Source organism: Bos indicus x Bos taurus, chromosome 14, assembly GCF_003369695.1.
Source record: "Bos indicus x Bos taurus breed Angus x Brahman F1 hybrid chromosome 14, Bos_hybrid_MaternalHap_v2.0, whole genome shotgun sequence".
In the NCBI taxonomy this organism is placed as follows: domain Eukaryota; kingdom Metazoa; phylum Chordata; class Mammalia; order Artiodactyla; family Bovidae; genus Bos; species Bos indicus x Bos taurus.
Genome location: NC_040089.1, coordinates 35,247,476 through 35,271,959, shown reverse-complemented (window position 1 = coordinate 35,271,959; position 24,484 = coordinate 35,247,476). Strand labels below are relative to the sequence as shown.

General features: G+C 39.0%; 1 protein-coding gene across 10 annotated transcripts in view; it reads left to right on the top strand.

The window, feature by feature from the left end:
- The window catches only part of EYA1 (EYA transcriptional coactivator and phosphatase 1), a 374,117-nt gene that overhangs the window by 186,800 nt on the left and 162,833 nt on the right, over window positions 1-24,484 (top strand). For 7 of the 10 annotated variants that reach the window (XM_027561164.1, XM_027561161.1, XM_027561162.1 and 4 more), the window contains one exon: window positions 210-328. The exons of the other annotated variants lie outside the window; for them this stretch is intronic. In XM_027561164.1, the coding sequence (XP_027416965.1) occupies window positions 210-328 (119 nt within the window). The remainder of the gene's footprint in view (window positions 1-209; window positions 329-24,484) is intronic. 10 annotated transcript variants of the gene reach the window in all.

Sequence of the window (24,484 nt, the reverse complement as noted above, 5' to 3'; positions counted from 1 at the left end):
GTATGGTCAGTGACAGCTTTTAATAGTCCACATTTTGAAAGGATGGCTGAAGTGAAAATATAAGAGGGACCTATTTGGAGTTGAAGAAAATAGATACAATAGGACTTTTGTGCGAATGTGTTTCAAAGGAGGTGTCAAGTCGTTAGCGCATTAAATAGTGGGGTTATGAATTTGGTACATCTGTCAAACGGAAGGCTTCTTGTCTTTAGGTCTATGGAAATGCAGGATCTAACCAGCCCGCATAGCCGTCTGAGTGGTAGTAGTGAATCCCCCAAACTCGATAACTCTCATATAAATAGTAATTCCATGACTCCCAATGGCACCGAAGGTGAGTGGCTGCCTTCTCACTGTTTACTTTGCACCTTGTTTCTTCATCACTGTACCCAGTGTTTCTAGGTGGTTATGATTTCGGTTGTCAAATCCGTGAAACTACTCTTCTAGTTCTTGTTTAGGTTCATGTGACTTACGAATCAGCATTCACCCCCACTGAGGGGCTGATGTTGCTGGGTTATTATACCATTCATAGACTGGTGTTATTTCAGGGAGATGCATATGCATATGCACAGTAGACGTGTATGTGTGCAGGACATTTATGCTTTGAGTGTATTTTTCCTTTTTGATTTTTCTTCACAGCACAGGAGCAATTGTAATTATTTTGCTCTATGAGCCATGAACATTTGAAATTATTTCCTTTATTTTACTTTCCCTTTGTTACTAAATATAACCAAATTTGCTTCAATGCAGCATTGGCCTGGAGTGTCGCTAAATATCAATAAAATAATTTGTGTGCCTAATATTCGTGTGACTTTCACTATTAAAATATAAAGAAGTAAAAGATACTTACTGTTTACAAATATACAACCTTATTTGGAAGATAATATGAAATTCATTTACTTTGTAAAGATTAAGTATATATTTCAAACATAGTACTGTTCAATGATTTCTGTATAATACATATGAATATGTATGTAAATTTTATGTAAGTAGAAATACCTACTTAAATGCATGTATACCTAAGTCTAAACATATAGGTAAAGCTATTCGTGTGTATCATTAGCTGGTGTGCATGTTTATTTAAGTACTATATTTTTAAAGCTTCATAGAAGGGCATGTTTTGTATTTATTTTTATTTTATTCTATTGAAAATTTTCTTCTTTGAAGGTGATATTTTTGCGTATTTATTCCTTATCAAGCTTTAGGACCTTAGAGCATAAGTTTCATTAGAAGTTCGATAGATTATCGATCTTAGAATTCCATGCATGAACCAAACCCTAATCATCATTTCTCAATCACCATGATGATCTTTAACCATAGTTCTTAAAAAACAAACAAAAAACCCCATGTCATAAAATTGTTTGTTTGATTCTGTATTCCAGTATGTGTGAGGAAAGCCTTTTAAAACTGATAATAATATGAAATTTCTGGTAAGAGATACAATACCAAAATCAGTTGTTTCTGATAGGAGTTAACTGGTAACTTTCATAGCGACAGTGATTGTTTTTACATGCAAGTAGTCTGTATTTTCCTTTTTGAGTAAATACCTTCACATTATGGAAAATGGTCTCTGTTAAAAGAAGAAACTTTGCTGACCTAGCCAAAAAGAAAAAAATCTCTGAAAAAGATTCATTTGTATGTGAAACTCTTCTCTGTCCATATCAATAGGCAATCAAAAAGAAATCTCAGTTATGTATGGGAAAGTCATTCTAGTGTTTAAGTAGATGTTATAGAGCAAATAAGATAAAAAGCCAGCAGTCCTTCCTTTCTCTCCTGGAATTTGGCTTCACGTGTGAGCATGGCAGCTGTTGCAGTATGGACTGCAGTCCAGACCACTGCAGGGCCCTGGACTGGCCTATCCCAGACCAGTGTCGGCGGGCAGGGCGACCACTAAGCGCAGTATCGGGGACCAGGGATGGAAAGCTTTACCAGTCATTCTCATCACTGCTGCTGCTGCTGCTGCTAAGTCGCTTCAGTCATGTCTGACTCTCTGCAACCCCACAGACGGCAGCCCACGAGGCTCCCCCGTCCCTGGGATTCTCCAGGCAAGAACACTGGAGTGGGTTGCCATTAAGACAATCGTCTAAAGTAACTTAAAGAACAAAGCTTTAAGTATGTTAAGTTGTTTTGCTTAAGGGAATAGACCAATACATATTGGTAGGAATAATTGTGAAATGATGAGAGTTAATTTTCTCATATATGAAGAATTAGGAGTAAAATGTTTTCATTTTGTCATCATTTTACTGGCAAATCATCTACAGAAGAACAATCAGACTATTAAAACAGAGTATGTGTTGGAAACTGCCTCTTGGATGGCTTTGTGTGAATGATGTGTGGTTGGTTTTTTAAGGGCATGTGAAATGATCATATTTCTGAATATTTACATTTAATAGCTTGATATCATGTTCATATTCAGCAATATGTAGTTCATCAAAGTTTTACATAGCTATAATAAATCAAAAATGAGAAAATATCTTAGATAGCCATGTAACCTGCCAAACCATCAGCCTGAGAGATACTTAGAAATTATTTCTTATCCAGAAAGAAACTCTTAATTTATCTTAGGCCTAAAAAAAACCATTTCTAAGTCATATTTCAAACAAGTACCCAGTTACTCATCTGACTGGGCATTCTTTTTCTGGCATTCTTTTCTTGTTGCTGTTTTTATCATACCTGTATATTTACCTCTCATTTTCAGGCATTCTTCACTGGGGTACTTTGCAAGGGTTATGGTAGTTAGAAAGTGAGGTGAGAGGTATCAGTATAAATTATCCAGAGAATACATGAAGTTTTAGTCCATTGGCTGGGGTATTCGCTTTTAGTGCACAGTTTGAAAACATGGACCCAAACTTTCCCCACCATCTGTGTGACAGGCCTGTTTGGATACAAACAGCATCAGAAAGTTCTGGGTTATTGTTAAGTTTGTGAATCAATTTATCATGCCACTTACATATTCCATAAGGCATGTGTGTCTTTCCCTTCAGTCACCACTAGAGGAGTTAAGCTTAAAATCAGTGAATTCAGTGTCTGCAAGCTTTCCTGGAATAGAATCTTTATAGATTTTCCTATCCGTTTGTTGAAATCTTATTTATTTCGAAACTAGCAATATTCACCAATGAATTAGTGGAATGGAAAAAAAAAAAAAACCCACAAGAAATTCCTTAGCTTTTCAAAGAGTGTTTAAAATATCAGTCACCTCCCGTAAGTCCAGAATAGGTATTTCAGGCTCTCTAAAGTGATTTTATGGTAGTCCAGTTGCAATGCATCTCCTTAGTTAGGCTGACAAAACTTCCATTGACTTTACATAGTTGTTGACCCTAGCTCCACTTGGATAGGTTGTCTCCTTTCTCCAGAGCCTTTTTTTTTTTTAATTTCCTGCAACCACTTGTTCCTATTATGAGGCTAAGAAAACATGAAAATCTCCTGTCTCAAAAACCATAACTTCATCTGAAGAACAAATAAGAAGGGAATGGAGTGGCAAGGCAGAGAATATTAAGTTTCTTCTTAAGTCTGCTGCCAAATTATCATAAGACTCAGTGTTTGTAGGTTCTGTCCTCGCAGGCTAGTGCCTATTTTCATGGTTCATCTAAGGGATAAAGACACTGAGCTACAGCCTCAAACATTGTGCTTTTTTACTTCCTACTTGAAATGTTCTTTAGTGAGATTTCTTGCTTGAGTATTTCAGGTTTCAAAAGTTTCAAGCCTGCATGTTTGTAAATTCCAACCTCTCTGTGAATCGTTTTTGTGCAGTGAACTGTGGGTTTCACCCAGTTTATAAGTCTTTGAAATAGAAAGCATAAAGAGGCAAAAATATAACATAGCATAAATGGATGCTTGACTTGCATTCAGAAAAGCACTGTTGGGATAATTTGTTTCCAAAGGAATTAGTCAATATTTTAGATTACTGTTGTACAATTAAATCTTGACTTAGACTGATGGAATGGTTATGGTGGCTTTTCTTTTAACTGATTTTTTCCTAGTCTTTTGGTCTTCCGGGACAGAATGGGAAAGATATTTGTTATTAGATTATTAAAGAATAATTTTTAAGACCTGGGCTCTTGGGCGATGATGCTTCCGTCAGTTAAATACGAGCATCTGATCTGAGAGGATTTCTAACGTACAGGTATATGTTCAGGTCTCTCTTTGGTAGAAGCTGCATGTTGATGTTTGTGTTGTGTAAATGTGAGAAGTAGTTGGGAAATGGTTCTTCAGAAGGACTTGGGGATCTAGCAGTAAAGGGATTTTTATTTACATACCTAATTAAGGCCTTGTTTGCAAAGCAGTGATTCTTCCATCTTTGTTTTTTCTGGCTGTCGTAAGACCATGGGAGCCTAAGATTGGTCAGTTCATGTATTGCTAGTGTGAGTGTTTATTTTTGGTTGTCTGGGGGTGAGGAGTGGGGAAGGGCAAAAAGGAGGTGTGAGCAGGCGGAACTAAAAGCTCTCAATCTGAGTTTTCTCAATTGTAAATTTAGATACAAACTCAAGAAGAGGCTAAACTTGTCTTAAAGCAGAGGAATTTGCCTTGAAGTGACATAAAATCAGATGCAGTTGGAATCTTTACTGCAAATAGGGTTTCAGGAATTCTGATGGTAATTTGAATAGTAATTTTGAATTGGTATATCAGATTTCCAAGATGATAAGAGATACGATCTCAAATTAGGTGGCTAAATTTTCTGCATTTTAAGATTGATTTAATTGTGTATTGCATATTTTAGGATGATAGGTTAATTCAGTTTTACAAATTTGTATTATCAGGAGTTTAAAGTTGATTTATCATTCCTACAAAGCTTAGAATGCAAATTATCTTGAATTTGTTTTCCTCACTGTAATTTTAGTTTCGTAAAGTACAGTTATATCCTACCAGAGTATTTTTAAGAAATCTTATTTATGAAAAATAAGGAAACTAGAATGAATGTGTATAAAATTATGGTTTGAGGCTACATTAAAAAAACTATATTTGTATATTTGTGGTCAAATATTCTGTTGTCAATAGAAAAATGGTAATCTAATTTTATTATTGTTTACATTCTGCACATGATTTAGTTTCTGGAAGATGAAGGGACGCTGTGAGTAAAGGAGCTTCTAAGTGACATTTTTAGAGTTTGTAGTCACAAAATTGGCCTCTTTTAAATTGTTCTTTAGCAAAAGCCATGAAAGGATGAAAAAAATAATTTAAGATTTAATATTTGCATATATAGTTATGGGAATAATTCTCACATACTGATTGATACTTAATAAAAATAATGGGTAATTTTTATAAATAACATTATTAGTCACTAAGCTGACCATTCTGTGATTCATTTCATTTATCTTCAGAGGATCCTTTGATCACCAACATGGTGGGTAGGACACTGGGTTTGAATCCCAGCTCCATTTGCTGGCTGTGTGAGCTCAGGTGTGTTTGCTTCTGTGTGTTTCAGTCTCCTCATCTGTATAATGGGGATAATAGCAGGTCTTACTTGCTGTGAGGATGATAAGTAAAACTTGTAACACACTAGTGACTTACTCAGAGAAGGCAATAACAACCCACTCCAGTACTCTTGCATGGAAAATCCCCTGGACGGAGGAACCTAGTAGGCTGCAGTCCATGGGGTCGCTAAGAGTCAGACATGACTGAGCGACTTCACTTTCACTTTTCACTTTCATGCATTGGAGAAGGAAATGGCAACCCACTCCAGTGTTCTTGCCTGGAGAATCCCAGGGATGGGGGAGCCTGGTGGGCTGCGGTCTATGGGGTTGCACAGAGTCAGACATGACTGAAGTGACTTAGCAGCAGCAGTGACTTACTAATGCTCTTCGAATTTCTAGACCACATGTAAATAATAACCCCTTCTAGAAGACATGAGTTTGATCCCTGGGTCAGGAAGATCCCCTGGAGAAGGAAATGGCAACGTACTTCAGTATTCTTGCCTGGGAAATCCCACGGACAGAGAAGCCTGGAGGGCTACAGTCCATGGGGTTGCAAAAGAGTTGGATACAGTTCACCAGAACGTTTGCTTGGTTAGTGAATATGTTGTTCAATAAAGTAATTGGTGAAAATGACAAGATGTCTTTCATTTTTTACTTAAAGTCAAATGAACTTTTTGGCCAACCCAATGTAAGAAAACTGAGTCTTAAAAGTTAGATGCCAAGTTGAAAGACACATGGTTTTTAATTGGTACAACTGGTATTTGAATCAAGTTCTGTTTGAGTCCAGACTCTAGGTTTTCAAATCAGTATATCACTTATGGGAGAGAGTATGTTATTCCCACCATCTGCCAATTGTTGTTCAGTTGCTATGTTGTGTCTGACTCTTTGCAACCCCATGGACCGCAGCACGTCGCTTCCCTGTCCTTCGCTATCTCCTGGCATTTGCTCAAGCTCATGTCTGTCGAGTTGGTGATGGTATCCAGTCATCTCATCATCTGTTGCCCTCTTTTCCTCCTGCCTTCAATCTTTCCCAGCATCAGGGTATTTTTCAATGTGTCAGCTCTTTGCCTCAGGTAACCAGAGTATTGGAGCTTTAGCTTCAACATCAGTCCTTCCAATGAATATTCAGGATTGATTTTCTTTAGGATTGCCTGCTTTGGTCTTGCAGTCCAAGGGACTCTCAAGAGTCTTCTCCAGCACCACAGTTCCCACCATCTGCCAGTACCTATTCTAATACCTTCATACCAAACATCGGTACCCCCACTGTCTTCATGACTGGAGACATTCTCTAGCAAACAACAGACCTATAAAAGGGCCAATGGCAAAGGCTGTGATGACGAAAGGACTTCATTTTAAGGACAACTCCCCAGGGAGTCCTACTCTGGTTTTTAAGTTCTTTTGTGCAAGAGTGTGTGAGACTCCTTCCTTCTGTTGGGCGCATATAGCATATTGCATCAATAGGTTCACTTCTAGGGATTGTCTCTTACTAGTTTTCAAAGCTTTAGACTTAATTATAATTCCACCAGCCGTCTGTCTCTGTTAAGCCTCCCTGGGATCAAACAGAGATGGGAAGTCATTTCTGCTTTTCATTATCATAGTCATTATATGCACATTTGGATTGAAACAGTATTACTGTGAAATTTAAAAAGTGGTTGCAGTTTTACTACTGCTCAGAAGTCTTTTGTGCCTCAGAAGATATTTGGACCTGGAGAAGGAAATGGCAGCTCACTCCAGTATTCTTGCCTGGAGAATCACATGGACAGAGGAGCCTAGCGGGCTGCTGTCCATGGGATCATAAAAAGTCGGACACGACTGAAGTGACTTAGCAGCAGCAGATATTTGGAAGTGGATAATACACTGGTCATATGTCTCTTGATTTTGAGAACCAGCTTATGGTAACCAAGCAAAACTCAAAGAAGCAGCTTAAAGGGCATTTGTTGGGGGCTCCATAGGAAGGGCAGTGATCAACGCCAGGAGATGGGACGTGCATGCCACGTTCTAAGAACAGGAGAGAGAATGACAGGGAGTAGAGGAGATCAAGTGGGAGGAATAAAGGGGGGGTGTTGTGTGTGGGGCTTACAGGTTACCAAACGTACCCTGGTTGATTGTATATCACTAACTGTATCTTTAATATATGGGGACTCCAATACTGCCTGGAAAAGGCTCAGAGTTTCTAGGAGGCCAGGCTTCTTGACAAACTAATGACCTGAATATATACAGTTTTCATCTATTCCCAATACCTAATAGTTCTGGCTCACCTCTTCACTAGCTGGGCTGAAACTTTCGTAGGACCAGAAAGATGTATCTCCCTAAGGCCATCCTGTCTCTGGGAGAAACTTATGGTTTCCCCCAGAGAGATACGAAAATCTTTAGTGAATGCTAGTTATTTAGCCTAATTCTTATCCCTTTGATCATGGATTCTCTACTTTAAGTAATTACTAATTTCTGAGGGTACCTGAAGACGTTGTGGGATGAGCAGTATATAGATAAAAGTGGTGTGGTTTTGTGTATGTGTGTGCTTATTCTTGGGCTTCCCAGGTGGATCTAATGGTAGGAGACATAAGAGACACAGGTTCGATCCCTGGGTCAGGAAGATCTCCTGGAGGAGGGCATGGCAGCCCACTCCTGTATTCTTGCCTAGAGAATCCCATGGACAGGGAAATCTGATGGGCTAACGTCCATAAGATTGCAGAGTTGGACGTGACTGAAGTGACTTAGAACACAGATACACACACATGGTTATTCTCATCTTGCTTACTTAGGGTAAGGTCTAAGAGTAATTTATTTTCCTCCTTTTGCCTCCGAACATGTAATATAATAGAAAATTATGCACATAATTGCAGATTTTCTATTTTCCCTTTTTCACTTTGGGTAGGAAAAAGTCATCTGTTACATAGCTATCCTCAAAGACTACTAAATATTGCCTTTATTAAAAGAGGGCATAAATTTTGAGAAGCTAATCAAGGGTTTATGTTAAGTTTGAGAACCCCAAGTAGTTTATAACTAAACTCTTACTATGATTATGTATTTGGATGGCCAAAAAGTGTGTTTGAAACATGTTGGCCAACCTAATACAAAGTAGTTTGCTGGTCTTGCAGATTTTTCAGTCCTATTTCATGCTTCTGGTATCCAGTTACTCTGAAAAAAGGTGGGCAAACTCTATCATACACATTTCAAGGAGGTATTTAAAGTATTCCCTATAATACAAATCAGAGATTTTTTTCCCATAAAATTAATCTAAATCAAAATCTAAAATACTTCCCTATATTATCACTGTGTCTGTTACTCTAAGGGGACTTTTGTGTGGGAAGAATACTATTTTAGCAAAATAAGGACATTACTTTCCCAACAAAGGTCCTTCTAGTCAAGGCTATGGTTTTTCCTGTGGTCATGTATGGATGAGAGAGTTGGACTGTGAAGAAGGCTGAGCGCCGAAGAATTGATGCTTTTGAACTGTGGTGTTGGAGAAGACTCTTGAGAGTCCCTTGGACTGCAAGGAGATCCAACCAGTCCATTCTGAAGATCAGCCCTGGGATTTCTTTGGAAGAAATGATGCTGAAGCTGAAACTCCAGTACTTTGGCCACCTCACGCGAAGAGCTGACTCATTGGAAAAGACTCTGATGCTGGGAGGGATTGGGGGCAGGAGGAGAAGGGGACGACAGAGGATGAGATGGCTGGATGGCATCACTGACTCGATGGACGTGAGTCTGAGTGAACTCCGGGAGTTTGTGATGGACAGGGAGGCCTGGCATGCTGCGATTCATGGGGTCGCAAAGAGTCAGACACAACTGAGTGACTGAACTGGACTGATGGGCTGAATAGACTAAGTTCTTACTAGCTATTTGAGCACAAACTGAGCACATCTTTCATTCCTTCTGCCTACCTTTTTTGTTTTACCCTCAAAAAGATTAGGAGAACTTCTTTGCACCTCATCTTAAAGAGTTTGTGGATTAGTCTATACAGCATAGTATCTGTGTTGGAAAAGAGATTGAACAGCATGTCAGGCTGATTTTAAAGCTTACATCCTTTATACTCAAAAAACACAGACTCCCCAGTAGCCTAAAAGCTTAGTGCTTACTGAAATACTTAAATCTGCCTTAAGATTTTTTGTTACCTTATCTAAGATTATTACCCAATAAAGGAACTACAGCTTCCATTTATTATATGTAGTTCACCTATTAGAGGCTCATGGGTCCTCAAAGGTAGGGATAGGCCTGTTTACTATTGTGTTCTCTGCAGCTGGCAGAAAGCTTAGTAGTGAATAAACAGTCAACATATATTTGTAATTGCATACTAATGCAAGTGAATGATTATAATCATTTGTTGTTCAGTTGCTAAATCGTGTCTGACTTGTTGTGACCCCATGGAACTGTAGCACACCAGGCTTCCCTGTCCTTCACCATCTCCCAGAGTTTGCTCAAATTAATTTCCATTGAGTCGCTGATGCCATCCAATCATCATGGCCCAACTCTCACATCCATACATGACTACTGGAGAAACCATAGCTTTGACTATATGGACCTTTGTCAGCAGTGTCTCTGCTTTTTACTCCATCTAGGTTTGTCATAGCTTTTCTTCCAAGGAGCAAGCGTCTTTTTTAATTTCATGGCTGTAGTCACCGTCTGCAGTGTTTTTGGAGCCCAAGAAAATAAAATCTGTCACTGTTTCCATTATTTCCCTATCTATTTGCCATGAAGTGATGGGCCTGGATGCCTTGATCATAGTTTTTTGAATGTTGAATTTTAAGCCAGCTTTTTCACTCTCCTCTTTTACTCTCATCAAGAGGCTCTTTAGTAGACCTACTAATTTTATTTACAAAGCATTAACAGGTTCCATAATTAGCTCAAGCCCAATTTTCAGATTTTTGAAAGTGATCATTTCACAGACCAATTCCTACAGTAGCCATAGGCTGTTTATACAGAGAACATCCTCAGTCAACATTGTTGCTGAGTTTGAATTTGCGCCATCATAACTGACTTGAGCCCCTTGGACTACAAGGAGATCAAACCAGTCAATGCTAAAGGAAATCAGTCCTGAATATTCATAGGAAGGACTGATGCTGAAGCTGAAACTCCAATACTTCGCTGCCACCTGATGCGAAGAATTGACTCCTTGGAAAAGACCCTGATGCTGGGAAAGATTGAAGACAGGAGGAGGAAGAGGATGACAGAGGATGAGATGGTTGGATGGCCTCACCGACTCGATGGACATGAGTTTGAGCAAGCTCCAGGAGTTGGTGATGGATAGGGAAGCCTGGTGTGCCGCAGTCCATGGGGTCTCAAAGAGTCATACATGACTGAGTGGCTGAACTCAACTGACTTGCATTTGATATGTACTAATTGTTTCATAAATGGAAACTTCAACCTGGACTTAGTAGTATTTATCAATGATGAATCAACTTTCACATAGTCTAAGAAACAGCTGAATGATAAAAAGATCAAGCAGTTTGTACACTTAGGTTTAATATCTTTACATACATGGTAAGGAGTTATGATTAGAGGTCATTTTTAAGGTGAAAAAATTAGAGGGGCAAAGATATATACATACTGCAGTGAAAAGAATATGCATATTATATAAGAATATATCTCCTACTGTATATCCACCATTTCCTTGTTAATTCAAGAAATAGTTATTAACTGATTATGTCTAGAAATTTACCACATAGCACTCTAGCAAGGAGCAGTTCATAATCTCCTGTGATTTGCAGTCCTGTAGTCAGAGAAGGCAATGGCAACCCACTCCAGTACTCTTGCCTGGGAAATCCCATGGACGGAGGAGCCTGGTAGGCTGCAGTCCATGTGGTCGCTAAGAGTCGGACACGACTGAGCAACTTCACTTTCACTTTTCACTTTCATGCACTGGAGAAGGAAATGGCAACCCACTCCAGTGTTCTTGCCTGGAGAATCCCAGGGACGGCGGAGCCTGGTGGGCTGCCATCTATGGGGTCGCACAGAGTCGGACACGACTGAAGCGACTTAGCAGCAGCAGCAGTCAGATGACCACCATACTTGATGATCAGGACTGTATTCTCCAGAGGATAAGGGATACCCAGCCATGACTGTGGTGATTGAGGATAGTGTCTGCACACTAGTAATGCTTAAACTGAATCTTGAAGGAGAGGTAGAGAAACACTGGATGCTGTGCCAGGAAGGAGCAAAGCCATTCCTAATCCCGGGGACTGTGTGTGGCAGGGGAGGTGAGACATATGGGTAGAGTGCACAGAGATGGGACTAAGACAGTCACCCAAGCAGATGATGAACAACCTACAACCTTATGTACCAAGTTCAGGAGTTTGAATTCAATCCTGAAAGAGTTGGATGACCCGAAGGCTTGCAAACAGGAGAGTAATGTGATTGAGTCTGTGTCTGAGAAATACACTTAGGTAGTATTTTGAAACTTTGATTCAACAGATGCTTTGTTGTTATTCAGTTTCTCAGTCATATGTGACTCTGAAACCCCATGGGCTGCTGCACACCAGGCCTCCCTGTCATTCACCATCTCTTGGAGTTTGCTCAGATTCATTTCCATTGAGTCAGTGATGCCATCCAATCATCTCATCCTCTGTCATCCCCTTCTCCTATCTTCAGCCTTTCTCTGCATCAGGGTCTTTTCCAGTGGGTGATAGGTAGGGAGAAAAGACTGCAGGTAAGGAGTTATGAGGGGCATTTTTATCTGAAATCATGTACTTATTTATATATTACCATTTCAGCACAAATTGCTGATACTTGCCCTAAGGAAAGCAGAGAATGGATAATATAAAATATATATATATATGTAGCAAAGCAGTATTGCATGATAGTAAGGATGGATTTTGCAATCAGACTAACCTGGGCTTAAAATCTCAGTGTCATAATTCTGTAACTGACATACAGGTTTTGAAAGAGAGCAGAGGACTGGGGGAAGGCTCTGAAACGAGGATACCAGCCCTGCCACTTGCTGGAGACTGAGTGTGATGCTGAATAATTACTGAACTGTTTCTATCTCTGCTTCCTTGTCGTAAAATGAAAGTGTCTACCTCTCGGGGTGTGAGGATAGTTAAATGAGTTGCTAAAGCACTTAGAACACACTGACTTCTAAGAAATATTTAATATCCATTGGCTGTTTTGTGTTGTTATCATGTAAGATCTCTGATCCCAGACAACCCCGAGTTATCTCCTAGTTTTGGGCTTCCCAGGTGGCGCTAGTGGTAAAGAACTCACCTGGCAATGCAGGAGACATAAGAGATGTGGGTTCAATCCCTGGGTTGGGAAGATCCCCTAGAGAAGGAAATGGCAGCCCACTCCAGTATTCTTGCCTGGAGAACTCCATAGACAGAGGAGCCTGATGGGCTACAGTCCATGGGGTTGTAAGTTGGACATGACTGAGCGACTAAGATCTCTGAGCCTCTGCCCTCCCCACTGTAAAATGGGGGTTGCACCTTGATCACTGGGTCTATTTCACTTAGTGGAGGCTCGAGGTTCTTTTTTAAAATTTTTTTTATTGTGGTAAAAGTCACATAAAATATACTATTTTAACCATATTCAACTGTACAGTTCATTGGCACTAAGTACATTCACATTGTTGGGCACTCTCACCATCATCCATCTACCAAGTTTTTCACCTTCCTAAACTGAAACTTTGTCCCCATTAAACACTAAGTCCCCATCCCCCCACTGCACGCCTCCATCCCCTGGCCCCTGGCATCTACCAGTGTACTTTCTGACTGTAGGTGTTTGACTATTCTGGGCGACTTGTATAAGTAGAATAAAATAGTATTTGTCTCCACCTAATATATATAGGAATGCATGTTTAAGGTTCACTTAATACATGTCCTTACAACAGATTATACCTTCTCTTCGGCTATAGACTTAAAATACTAACTCCAGTCCCTGTCATCTACTCAAAGGTTCAAACCTACTCAAAGAAGAGCAACTATTAGTAAAGAATAATACAGGTGACTTTTTTTTTTTTAAAGCAAACATATCTACTGGGAATGGCTACTGCAGTGTTTCCATGGAAAGAGAGATTTACTTCCCCTGGAGATCCTCACTTCTCCTGATAGCCTTTGCAGGTCCTCTCAGTACCTGGAGTACTCCATAAGTGCTTGCTCAGTTAATACCCAATGTGGGTAGAATTTAGGTCTGGGTGCTCCTGTGGTTTGGTGAAGCATGGGAAAGGGGTATGATCTGAGATGTAAATTTGGTAGGTTGATTACATTTAGGCAACTACACCATTTTTCCAGATTGATATGATTGAGGTTGTGAACCTGAGCCAGCCCATCTGCTTCCGGTCTTCATACACTAGTTTGTTTTACCATTCACCGAATTGCAGCATGCACTGATACACTTTTGTTTAATGCCCTGCTCTTCTGGGATGTTTCTGTTGCTGTGCCCTTCAATGATTGTTAGGCTCTCCATCAGAGACATGATTAAGGATGATAAAACCCTCACTGAACAACATTTGACTTTTCAGTGGTTTCATAAAAGGTATGGTAATCAAAGATATTTGAAACCTAATTGTGTGACCTTAGGCTAGTTTTTAAACATCTTTAGGCTGTGGTTTTCTCATCTTTGAAATGTGACAATTATAGTAAATATCTCATGAAATTGCCACAAGAAGCAAATAAGCTATTACTTGTAAGGTGCTTAGCACAATGCCTGACATGTAGTAAATGCTCAAGAAACAAGCTATTTTTAAAATGATTACTCTTCCAGGTGAAAATTATACATAAATATTGCCTGTGCAATAAATTGGGACTGTTCTATTGCTACCTTAATTCTTAAAATTGGAGCAGTCTTTTCAGGCCGTTTGCTGTGCTTGCGTTCTTGTAACACACTAGCATCTAAATGTAGGTATTTGTTAAAAGTCATCAAATGGCACATTTAAGATTAACAGGCCACATACATGCTTAATTCTTTTTCATATATGGATGTTCTGTTATGTTTATGCAATCACAACAGATTTTCTTGTCTGAAAATTCACAGTGGGTTTTTGACATCAGGCACTTTCTCAATCAACAGATTAAAAATAGGCTATCATCTGGGTTCTGAAATATTTTGATGTTAGAAAGAGGGCTTCATTCTCCAGAAGGTTAGAAGCCACTGAGTCAAACAAAAGTGCTCTCAGAGTTTAGAGAAAAGAGCTCTTCAGCTTGCTGAGGTCTGGCCAGGCTTCAAGGAGGAGATGGAATCTGAGCTGAGTGTTTGGGAAATGGGTAGAACCTGAATAGATAGAGAAGAGATGGAATGCATTCTAAATGAGGGACCAATATGAACAAGGGTAGGATGGTGTGGGAGACAGGGAGGAGACTGGTGGAGCTGAAAAAGGAGTCGATAGTTGATAAGGTTAGAAGGATCATCTGAAGCCAAACTGGAGGACCCTGAATACTAGGCTAAGGAATTTGGACTTTATCCTGGAGCCAGTAGAGAAGCCATTGAATATTTTGAATGAGGGTTGATATGGTGCAAGTGTTTTAGGTATGAATCTGGCAGCAATTTCAAGGGTAGATTGGATTGAGGGAGACAGGTACAGCAAAATGGAGGCTCATGAGATCTGCCTGAATTCTGTGTGTTAGGAAGCTGAACAACAACAAAACTGGAATCCTGTCCAGGCCGCATCCATGTTTAATTCTTGTATGTTCATGAAAACACAACAGATTTTCATGTTTGAAAATTCACAGTGGGTTTTTGTCATCGGGCACTTTCTCAATCAACAGATTAAAAATAGGCTATCATCTGGATTCTGAAATATTTTGATGTTAGAAACAGGGCTTCATTCTCAAGAAGGTTAGAAGCCACTGAGTCAAACATTCAAAGGGATATCTCAAAGGAACAGTCATCATTTACCAAGTATCATTTCTTTCACCAACAAGTCAATTAGTCTAGACCTCTACATAAGTCATTGTGCAGTGCCCTTCCAATATGCTATACTTCCTGTGAATAACGAGTTTCGATTGACCAACATTCCTTGTTGGCTGTGTACACCCTTAAGTTCAAGTTTAGTCTAAGTGTGTTGATTTGGTTTTCAAAAGATAGTATTGCTATTTTGAAGAGTTACTCTTACTCTTTGCAACCCCATGGACTGTAGCCCACCAGGCTCCTCTCTCCCTGGAATTCTCCAGGCAAGAATACTGGAGTGGGTAGCCTTTCCCTTCTCCAGGGGATCTTCCAGACCCAGGAATTGAACCCAGGTCTCCCTCATTGCAGGCAGATTATTCTTTACCATGTGAGTCACCAGGGAAGCCCCTTTTAAGAAAAAGAAGATGCTTTTAAGTTTAATTAGGTCCCATTTATTTATTTTTGCTTTTATTTCCAATATTCTGGGAGGTGGGTCATAGAGGATCCTGCTGTGATGTATGTCGGAGAATGTTTTGCCTATGTTCTCCTCTAGGAGTTTTATAGTTTCTGGTCTTACGTTGAGATCTTTAATCCATTTTGAGTTTATTTTTGTGTATGGTGTTAGAAAGTGTTCTAGTTTCATTCTTTTACAAGTGGTTAACCAGATTTCCCAGCACCCCTTGTTAAAGAGATTGTCTTTAATCCATTGTATATTCTTGCCTCCTTTGTCAAAGATAAGGTGTCCATATGTGTGTGGATTTATCTCTGGGCTTTCTGTTTTGTTCCATTGATCTATATTTCTGTCTTTGTGCCAGTACCATACTGTGTTGATAACTGTGGCTTTGTAGTAGAGCCTGAAGTCAGGTAGGTTGATTCCTCCAGTTCCATTCTTCTTTCTCAAGATCGCTTTGGCTATTCGAGGTTTTTTGTATTTCCATACAAGTTGTGAAATTATTTGTTCTAGCTCTGTGAAGAATACCGTTGGTAGCTTGATAGGGATTGCATTGAATCTATAAATTGCTTTGGGTAGTATACTCATTTTCACTATATTGATTCTTTCAATCCATGAACATGGTATATTTCTCCATCTATTATTGTCCTCTTTGATTTCTTTCACCAGTGTTTTATAGTTTTCTATATATAGGTCTTTAGCTTCTTTAGGTAGATATATTCCTAAGTATTTTATTCTTTCCGTTGCAATGGTGAATGGAATTGTTTGCTTAATTTCCCTTTCTAGTTTTCTCATTATTAGTGTATAGGAATGCAAGGGATTTCTGTGTGTTGATTTTATATCCTACAACTTTACTATAGTCATTGATTATTTCTAGTAATTTTCTGGTGGAGTCTTTAGGGTTTTCTATGTAGAGGATCATGTCATCTGCAAATAGTGAGAGTTCTACTTCTTCTTTTCCAATTTGGATTCCTTTTATTTCTTTTTCTGCTCTGATTGCTGTGGCCAAAACTTCCAAAACTATGTTGAATAGTAATGGTGAAAGTGGGCACCCTTGTCTTGTTCCTGACTTTAGAGGAAATGCTTTCAAGTTTTCACCATTGAGGATCATGTTTGCTGTGGGTTTGTCATATATAGCTTTTATTATGTTGAGGTATGTTCCTTCTATTCCTGCTTTCTGGAGAGTTTTTATCATAAATGGATGTTGAATTTTGTCAAAGCCTTAAGAATGAGAGAAAATAATAGCAAATGAAGCAACTGACAAACAACTATCTCAAAAATATACAAGCAACTCCTACAGCTCAACTCCAGAAAAATAAATGACCCAATCAAAAAATGGGCCAAAGAACTAAATAGACATTTCTCCAAAGAAGACATACAGATGGCTAACAAACACATGAAGAGATGCTCAACATCACTCATTATCAGAGAAATGCAAATCAAAACCACTATGAGGTACCATTTCACACCAGTCAGAATGGCTGCAATCCAAAAGTCTACAAGCAATAAATGCTGGAGAGGGTGTGGAGAAAAGGGAATCCTCTTACACTGTTGGTGGGAATGCAAACTAGTACAGCCACTATGGAGAACAGTGTGGAGATTCCTTAAAAAACTGGAAATAGAACTGCCTTATGATCCAGCAATCCCACTGCTGGGCATACACACTGAGGAAACCAGAAGGGAAAGAGACCCGTGTACCCCAGTGTTCATCGCAGCACTGTTTATAATAGCCAGGACATGGAAGCAACCTAGATGTCCATCAGCAGATGAATGGATAAGAAAGCGGTGGTACATATACACAATGGAGTATTACTCAGCCATTAAAAAGAATACATTTGAATCAGTTCTAATGAGGTGGATGAAACTGGAGCCTATTATACAGAGTGAAGTAAGCCAGAAGGAAAGACACCAATACAGTATACTAACACATATATATGGAATTTAGAAAGATGGTAACAATAACCCGGTGTATGAGACAGCAAAAGAGACACTGATATAGAACAGTCCTATGGACTCTGTGGGAGAGGGAGAGGGTGGGAAGATTTGGGAGAATGGCATTGAAACATTATACATGTAATTATAAATTACATGTATAATATCATGTATGAAACGAGTTGCCAGTCCAGGTTCGATGCACGATACTGGACGCTTGGGGCTGGTGCACTGGGACGACCCAGAGGGATGGTATGGGGAGGGAGGAGGGAGGAGGGTTCAGGATGCGGAACACATGTATACCTGTGGTGGATTCATTTCGATATTTGGCAAAACTAATACAATTTTGTAAAGTTTAAAAATAAAATTAAAAAAAAAGAAAAAGAAGATGAATTTAAATTTTACAGTACTCATAATCATATTCCAGACTGTAAAACCAATCTGAACATAAAGGGATACCTTGTTTTCCAAATGGGTATTAACCAAAGAAAAATCATTTCATTCATGGATATATATTCTTTTCAATAAAGGAGAAATAGTTGAATGGCTGCTTATAATCTTTTACTTATTTACTTATGTCTAAAATAAAATATACAAATGTAGGAATATTGCTATCTTCTACTTTTTATCCATTTTTCTATATGCCTTTGGTATCCCTTGATGCCACTTTCTGAGTCATTTGACACATTTTTTTAAAATGTACGTTTCTACTTCTGCCTCATGACTTTAGATAGGGCACTCATTAAATCTGTGAGTGATACTATCATTGAATCCAAACTATAACTTAACATTACAATGGTTATGCTTTTGTCTTATAGGTTATTTATTATCTGTACAGCATAATCATGTGTGGTGTAGCTCTTTAAAGTTCTGTGTAAAGGTTTGCTTACAGTAATATCTAATATTTTGCCTTGGACTGATCATGCCCACAAATTATTATTAAATATATGTGACTTATCTCTCTTTTTAAAGATCAGGAAGGATTCTCTCTAAATATACCAAAAAATCCAATGATTGATATTCCTTTATGTGAGTATATCTTCTCCAAAGAGTACTTTGCTCAAAATAATATGAGGGAAATGTGTCTTGTGAGTGAGAGGTTTTATAAGAACCTGCATAGAAGTTGACAGAGTGATAATTTCGGAGGAATAAAATGTAATTTTCAGTTTAATCATATACAGTGTGTTTAATTGCCCTATACAATGTGCCCAGTGGTATGAAGTCAGTTATAATCTGCTTTTCAAAGTCAGTTGTACATTTTTACCTTCATCCATTTCTTCAGTGAATATTGAGTTCCAATTATGTGTGAAGCACTGGGCTATGTTCTGTAGGGACATAAAAAGTTGGAGTTCCAACTATGAAGAAATCTATAACATATTTGGATAAGACTATGAAATGTAAAGCAAGGTTGAATAAGATATGTGTTCTAAATGAGGTACAAACTCAGATTTAGTGGTTCAAGGAAAAGAAGCATAACCCCTGAGTAGTAGATCAGGCAAATCTTCACAAAGCAAATGGGACTTCGATTGAACCATGAAGGATTCAGATCAGTGGAAACTGTAGAACATTTAACGTCAGAAGGAAAGGCACTAGCCATACTGTGGAGTTGAGGAAGTATTTAACATTTGATGGGCCAGTTTGGTAGGCCAGTGTTGGTTGGTTTGTTTGGGCGTGTGATTCTTTGTCTATAAAATGGAGATAAGTGTCAGATAGCAAAGTTAGGACAATTAAATGTGACTATTTTGTAGTGCTCTTGTATTCTTGTAAGTTACTAGTTGTTATACAAATACAAAGTGTGTATAAAGGAAGTGGCATGGAAAGCAAAAAAAGAAAAAAGCTTGGTCTCATACAGGGCCTTAAGAATATGATAAAGTTGTTGGTGGTGGTATTCACTTGCTAATTCATGTCTGACTCTTTGTGACCCCATGGCTTGCAGCACTTCAGGCTCCCCTGTCCTTTACTATCTCCCAGAGTTTGCTCAAATTCCTGAATTTTGAGTTGGTGATGCTATCTAACCGTCTTATCCTCTGCTTCCCCCTTCTCCTTTTGCCTTCAGTCTTTCCCAGCATCAGAGTCTTTTCCAGTGATAAAGTTATGATAACTTAATTCAGAAGAAAATGAAAAGCCTGTTGAAGACCTCAGCAGCAGAGTGACTTGCTCCAGTCTAGTCTATAGAAAGATAAATATCTCTGTTCAAAATAAAGAGAGACTGAAAGGCCAATTGATTGTCTTTTCAGAGAGAAGAGGTATACAGTAATTAGGCTTGTGACTGTGAAATTAGGGGAAAAGTGGTTGCGAAAGATTAGACCAACAGAGATGATAGATTGACAGTGGAGTGTGAGGAGAGAGTTGCTGGGAGGAATCAGCGTGAAATGCTCAATCTAGATGGTGTGACCACTAGAAAAGGATAGGATGAGGAGATTACATTTGAGTGTTTGATTTACCCTTGATCCAGACAAGGGCATTGCACAATTGGAATATGAGGATTGGTCCCCATGAGAAAGTTGTGCGTGTGGATAAAGATTTGAGAGTTGACTACATGGAGAAGATTTTTTTAAACAGTTGCAAGGAAAGACATGATTGTGAAGGAAAATTTAGTTGGATAAGGAGGAAGTACAATTATCGAACCGTAGAGTAAGCAGAGGAGAACAGTCCAGAAGAAAAAATACAAGGAGAACAGGGAAACGTTGTGTTGTATTGATCAATGATGAGAAAAATGTCAGGGGAAGGCCCATTCTACAGAAAAATTAAGGAAAATCAGGATGGAGAAGAGTTTGAATTAGGCAATTAAAATCCTTTTAGTAAAATAGTAGCTATAAAGGGATATTTCAGAGGACTAAAGATGGAGAAGGAAATGGCAACCCATTCCAGTGTTCTCGCCTGGAGAATCCCAGGGACGGGGAGGCCTGGTGGGCTGCCGTCTATGAGGTCGCACAGAGTCGGACATGACTGAAGTGACTTAGCAGCAGCAGTAGCAGCAAAGAGAGAGTAGATCCTAAGTTTGAAGGCAGATTTTTAGAAAACTTAGTGATGAAAGAAGGGAGAGAAATAGATAATGGTTGAGAAAAGATTTTTTTTTAGTTAGGCGAGACCTGCCTATTTGCTTATTTATTTAGATTTTGGTTTTTCTTTTATTAAAACATTTTATTAGAGTATAGTTAATTTACAAATTTTGTTAGTTTCAGGTGTATAGCAAGGTGAATCAGTTATATAGATACTTTCATCCACTTGTTTGTAGATTGTTTTTCAATATAGGCCCTTAAGAGTATTAAGTAGAGTTCCCTGTTCTGTACAGTATTAGTTATCTATTTTATATTGGTTTGTGAGTGCTTGCTAAGTTGCTTCTGTAGTGTGCAACTCTCTGAGACCCTATGGACTGTAGCCCGCCAGGCTCCTCTGTCCATGGGATTCTCCAGGCAAGAATACTGGAGTGGATTGCCATGCCCTTTTCCAGGGGATCTTCCCAACCCAGGGATTGAACCCATGTCTCTTATGCCTCCTGCATTGGCATGTGGGTTCTTTACCACTAGTGCCACCTGGGGAGCAAACTAGAATTTTTCCTCAATAACCCTAACAGTTACATGCATATGTGATGATGTGTTTATATGTGCTCAGTCACGTCTGACTCTTTGCAACCCCATGAACTGTAACCCACCAGGCTCCTCTATCTATGGAATTTTCCAAGCTAGAATACTGCGGTGGTTTGCCACTTCCTTCTCCAGGGGGTCTTCCTGGCCCAGGAATTGAACCCACATCTCTTGCATCTCCTGCATTGGCAGGTGGATTCTTTACCACTGGCAGCACCTGGGAAGTCCCTATATTGGTTTAATTAACCTTATTATTTACTTTATCTATAGTGTGTGTATATCTATCTCAGTCTCTCAATTTATCTCTTCTTCCACTTTACCTCCTGTAACCATAAGTTTTTCTACATCTGTGACTCTATATCTGTTTTATAAATAAGTTCATTTGTACCATTTTTTAAGATTCTACATATAATTAGTATCATACAATATTTGTCTTTATCTTGACTGACTTCACTCAATGTAACAATGTTGCTTCAAGTGGCATTAGTTCATCCCTTTATATGGCTGAGTAATATTCTATTGGAATATTCATTGGAAGGACTGATGCTGAAGCTGAAACTCCAATACTTTGGCCACTTGATGTGAAGAACTGACTCATTTGAAAGGACCTTGATTCTGGGAAGTTTGAAGGCGGGAGGAGAAGGGGACGACAGAGGATGAGATGGTTGGATGGCATCACCAACTCAATGGACATGAGTTTGGGTAAACTCCAGGAGTTGGTGATGGACAGGGAGGCCTGGCATGCTGCGGTTCAGGGAGTCTCAAAGAGTCGGACACGACTGAATGACTGAACTAAACTGAATATTCCATTGTATATACATACCACATCTTCTTTATCCATTCCTGTATCAATGGATATTTAGGTTGCTTCCATGTCCTGGCTATTGTAAATAGTTCTGCTGTCTGTCTGTAAAATTAGGTGAGGCAGAAGGGAAATAGTCCCTTGGGATGAAGTGATTGAATTTGTTGAGACCAAATAACCAAATAGTGGGGTATTGTTGCAAAGAAGATATGGATGTTGCATCAGTAATAAAGGTGCTTGATGAGCATGGAATCATGGTATGATGGGTTAGTTGGTTGATCTTGAGAGTGATCTGATAGATCTATCTCCGCTTAAATTTATGGTGAATCAAAAGAGGGTTCTCTTTTTCATGGGCCATATACAGTATCGTGCGTGCTCCGTCGTTTCAGTCGTGTCTGACTCTTTGTGACCTCATGGACTGTAGCCCACCAGGCTCCTCTGTCCTTGGAATTTCCCCAGCAAGAATACTGGAATGGGTTGCCATTTCCACTTCCAGGGGATCTTCCCGACTCAGAGATTGAACCTGTGTCTCTTATGTTTCCTGCATGGTAGCCGGGTTCTTTACCACTAACATCACCTGGGAAGCTCTAACATAATAGTATATTCACCCTGAATAGTGCTGGAGACAGATGCCCACATTTTCTCCTGGACTCTTCTATCATGATTGCCGTGGTCAGCATTCTTCCTCTAGTCCGTTTCTTCAGAAAGAGTATACACTGATTGTAATGACAGAGGTGTATGTTTTATTAATATAATCACGATTTAGTCCTGCCTTCTTGTTATATCCAAATTACCTTGATTTGATTTTGGCTGTCCTGAGGCAGTGGCTTCATGGTTGATCATAGACAAGCCATTTAGCTTCAGATTCTTCTCATTTACTTTTCAAAGGGTAAGCTTCACTTTAATGTGAAGTTTGTAACAGATTCTGTCCCAGAAGAAACCACTTTGATTTCTCATCATCATTTTAATAAGACACTCTAATGACAGAGTAACTATAAAAGCATGGCATCTGGACCTAGCTCAGTGTTCAATGATTTATAAGCATTTATCTTTTTAAAATATTCTCATGAGTGTATTGTCTCCAGTTACTGATGAGGAAGCAGAAGCACACAGAAATTGAGTCGCTTTTCCAGGTTCATACTGTTAATAGCAAATCTAGATTGAACTTCAATTGATAATTCCAAAGCTGGTGCTTTTAACTCTATTCTTTCCTTTATTCATTCATTCACTTATTTATTATGTGTTTTAACTCTATTCCCTGTTGCTCCCTGTACTGTTCCCTAGGAGGAAGGCATTCAGTCTAGTAGTTATATAATACTGCTACTAATGATGATGATAAACATAGTTTTAGTTCCTTCTGTATGTTAGGTACTTTACATACATCTTATGGATCTGTACTGCATTCCTAGGATGTAGATAACATTTTTTTTTTCTTGTGACAGGAACCTAGCAACTTTCAAATATGCAGTATAATATTATCGACTATAGTCACCCTCTCCATTGCTTATTTATCTTACAGCTGGAAGTTTGTATCTCTTGACCCCCTGCGTCCATTTCACCCACCCCCTAAACCCCCTTTGGCAACCACTTTGTATCTGTGAGCATCTGTTCTCTTTGTGAGTTTTGCTTTGTAGATTCCACAAAGAAGTGAAATCATACAGTGTTTCTTTCTCTTTTGACGCGTTTCACTAATACTCTCAAGATCCACTCATGCTATCACAGATGGAAAGATTTTATTCTTTTTTTTTTATGGTTAAGTGTATTCTGTATATAAATGCCACTGTAGATATCACTTCTTAAATTTTGTAGATGAGATAACCAGTGTTGAAGAGATGGAATAACTTCACAAAGTCTTATGGTGGGTATTTGAATTATTTGCCTTCAAAACAAAAGCTCAGAGGCACTGATAGATGGAAGTGTGTGGCACCTCTGGAGGATATAGCAGGTTGCCCAGTATAGCTCAAGCCTAAAGTGCATGGTTAGGAGAAGCTGTTGAAAGGATCAGGGAGATTAAAGTGGGGAAAAAGAATTTCTGAGTATGTTTTTTTTTTTTTTTCTGAGTATGTTTTAAAGGATGAGTCCTGGACTGGCAACTCGTTTCTTACATGATATTTTACATGTTACAATGTCATTCTCCCAACGATACTGGATGCTTGGGGCTAGTGCACTGGGACGACCCAGAGGGATGGTATGGGGAGGGAGGAGGGAGGAGGGTTCAGGATGGGGAACACATGTATACCTGTGGTGGATTCATTTTGATATTTGTCAAAACTAATACAATTATGTAAAGTTTAAAAATAAAATAAAATTTAAAAAAAAAAAAAAAAAAGGAAATAAAGGATGAGTCCTTAAATATCAGATAGGAGATTGAAAATTCAGAGTGGTAGAGAAAAGACAGATTCTTGAGTGGGGGCAAAAGAGAATAAAAGTTCCTGCTTTCTGACAGAATGAAATCATATAGCAAAGGAAAAAGTGTGGTGGAGAGAGAAGA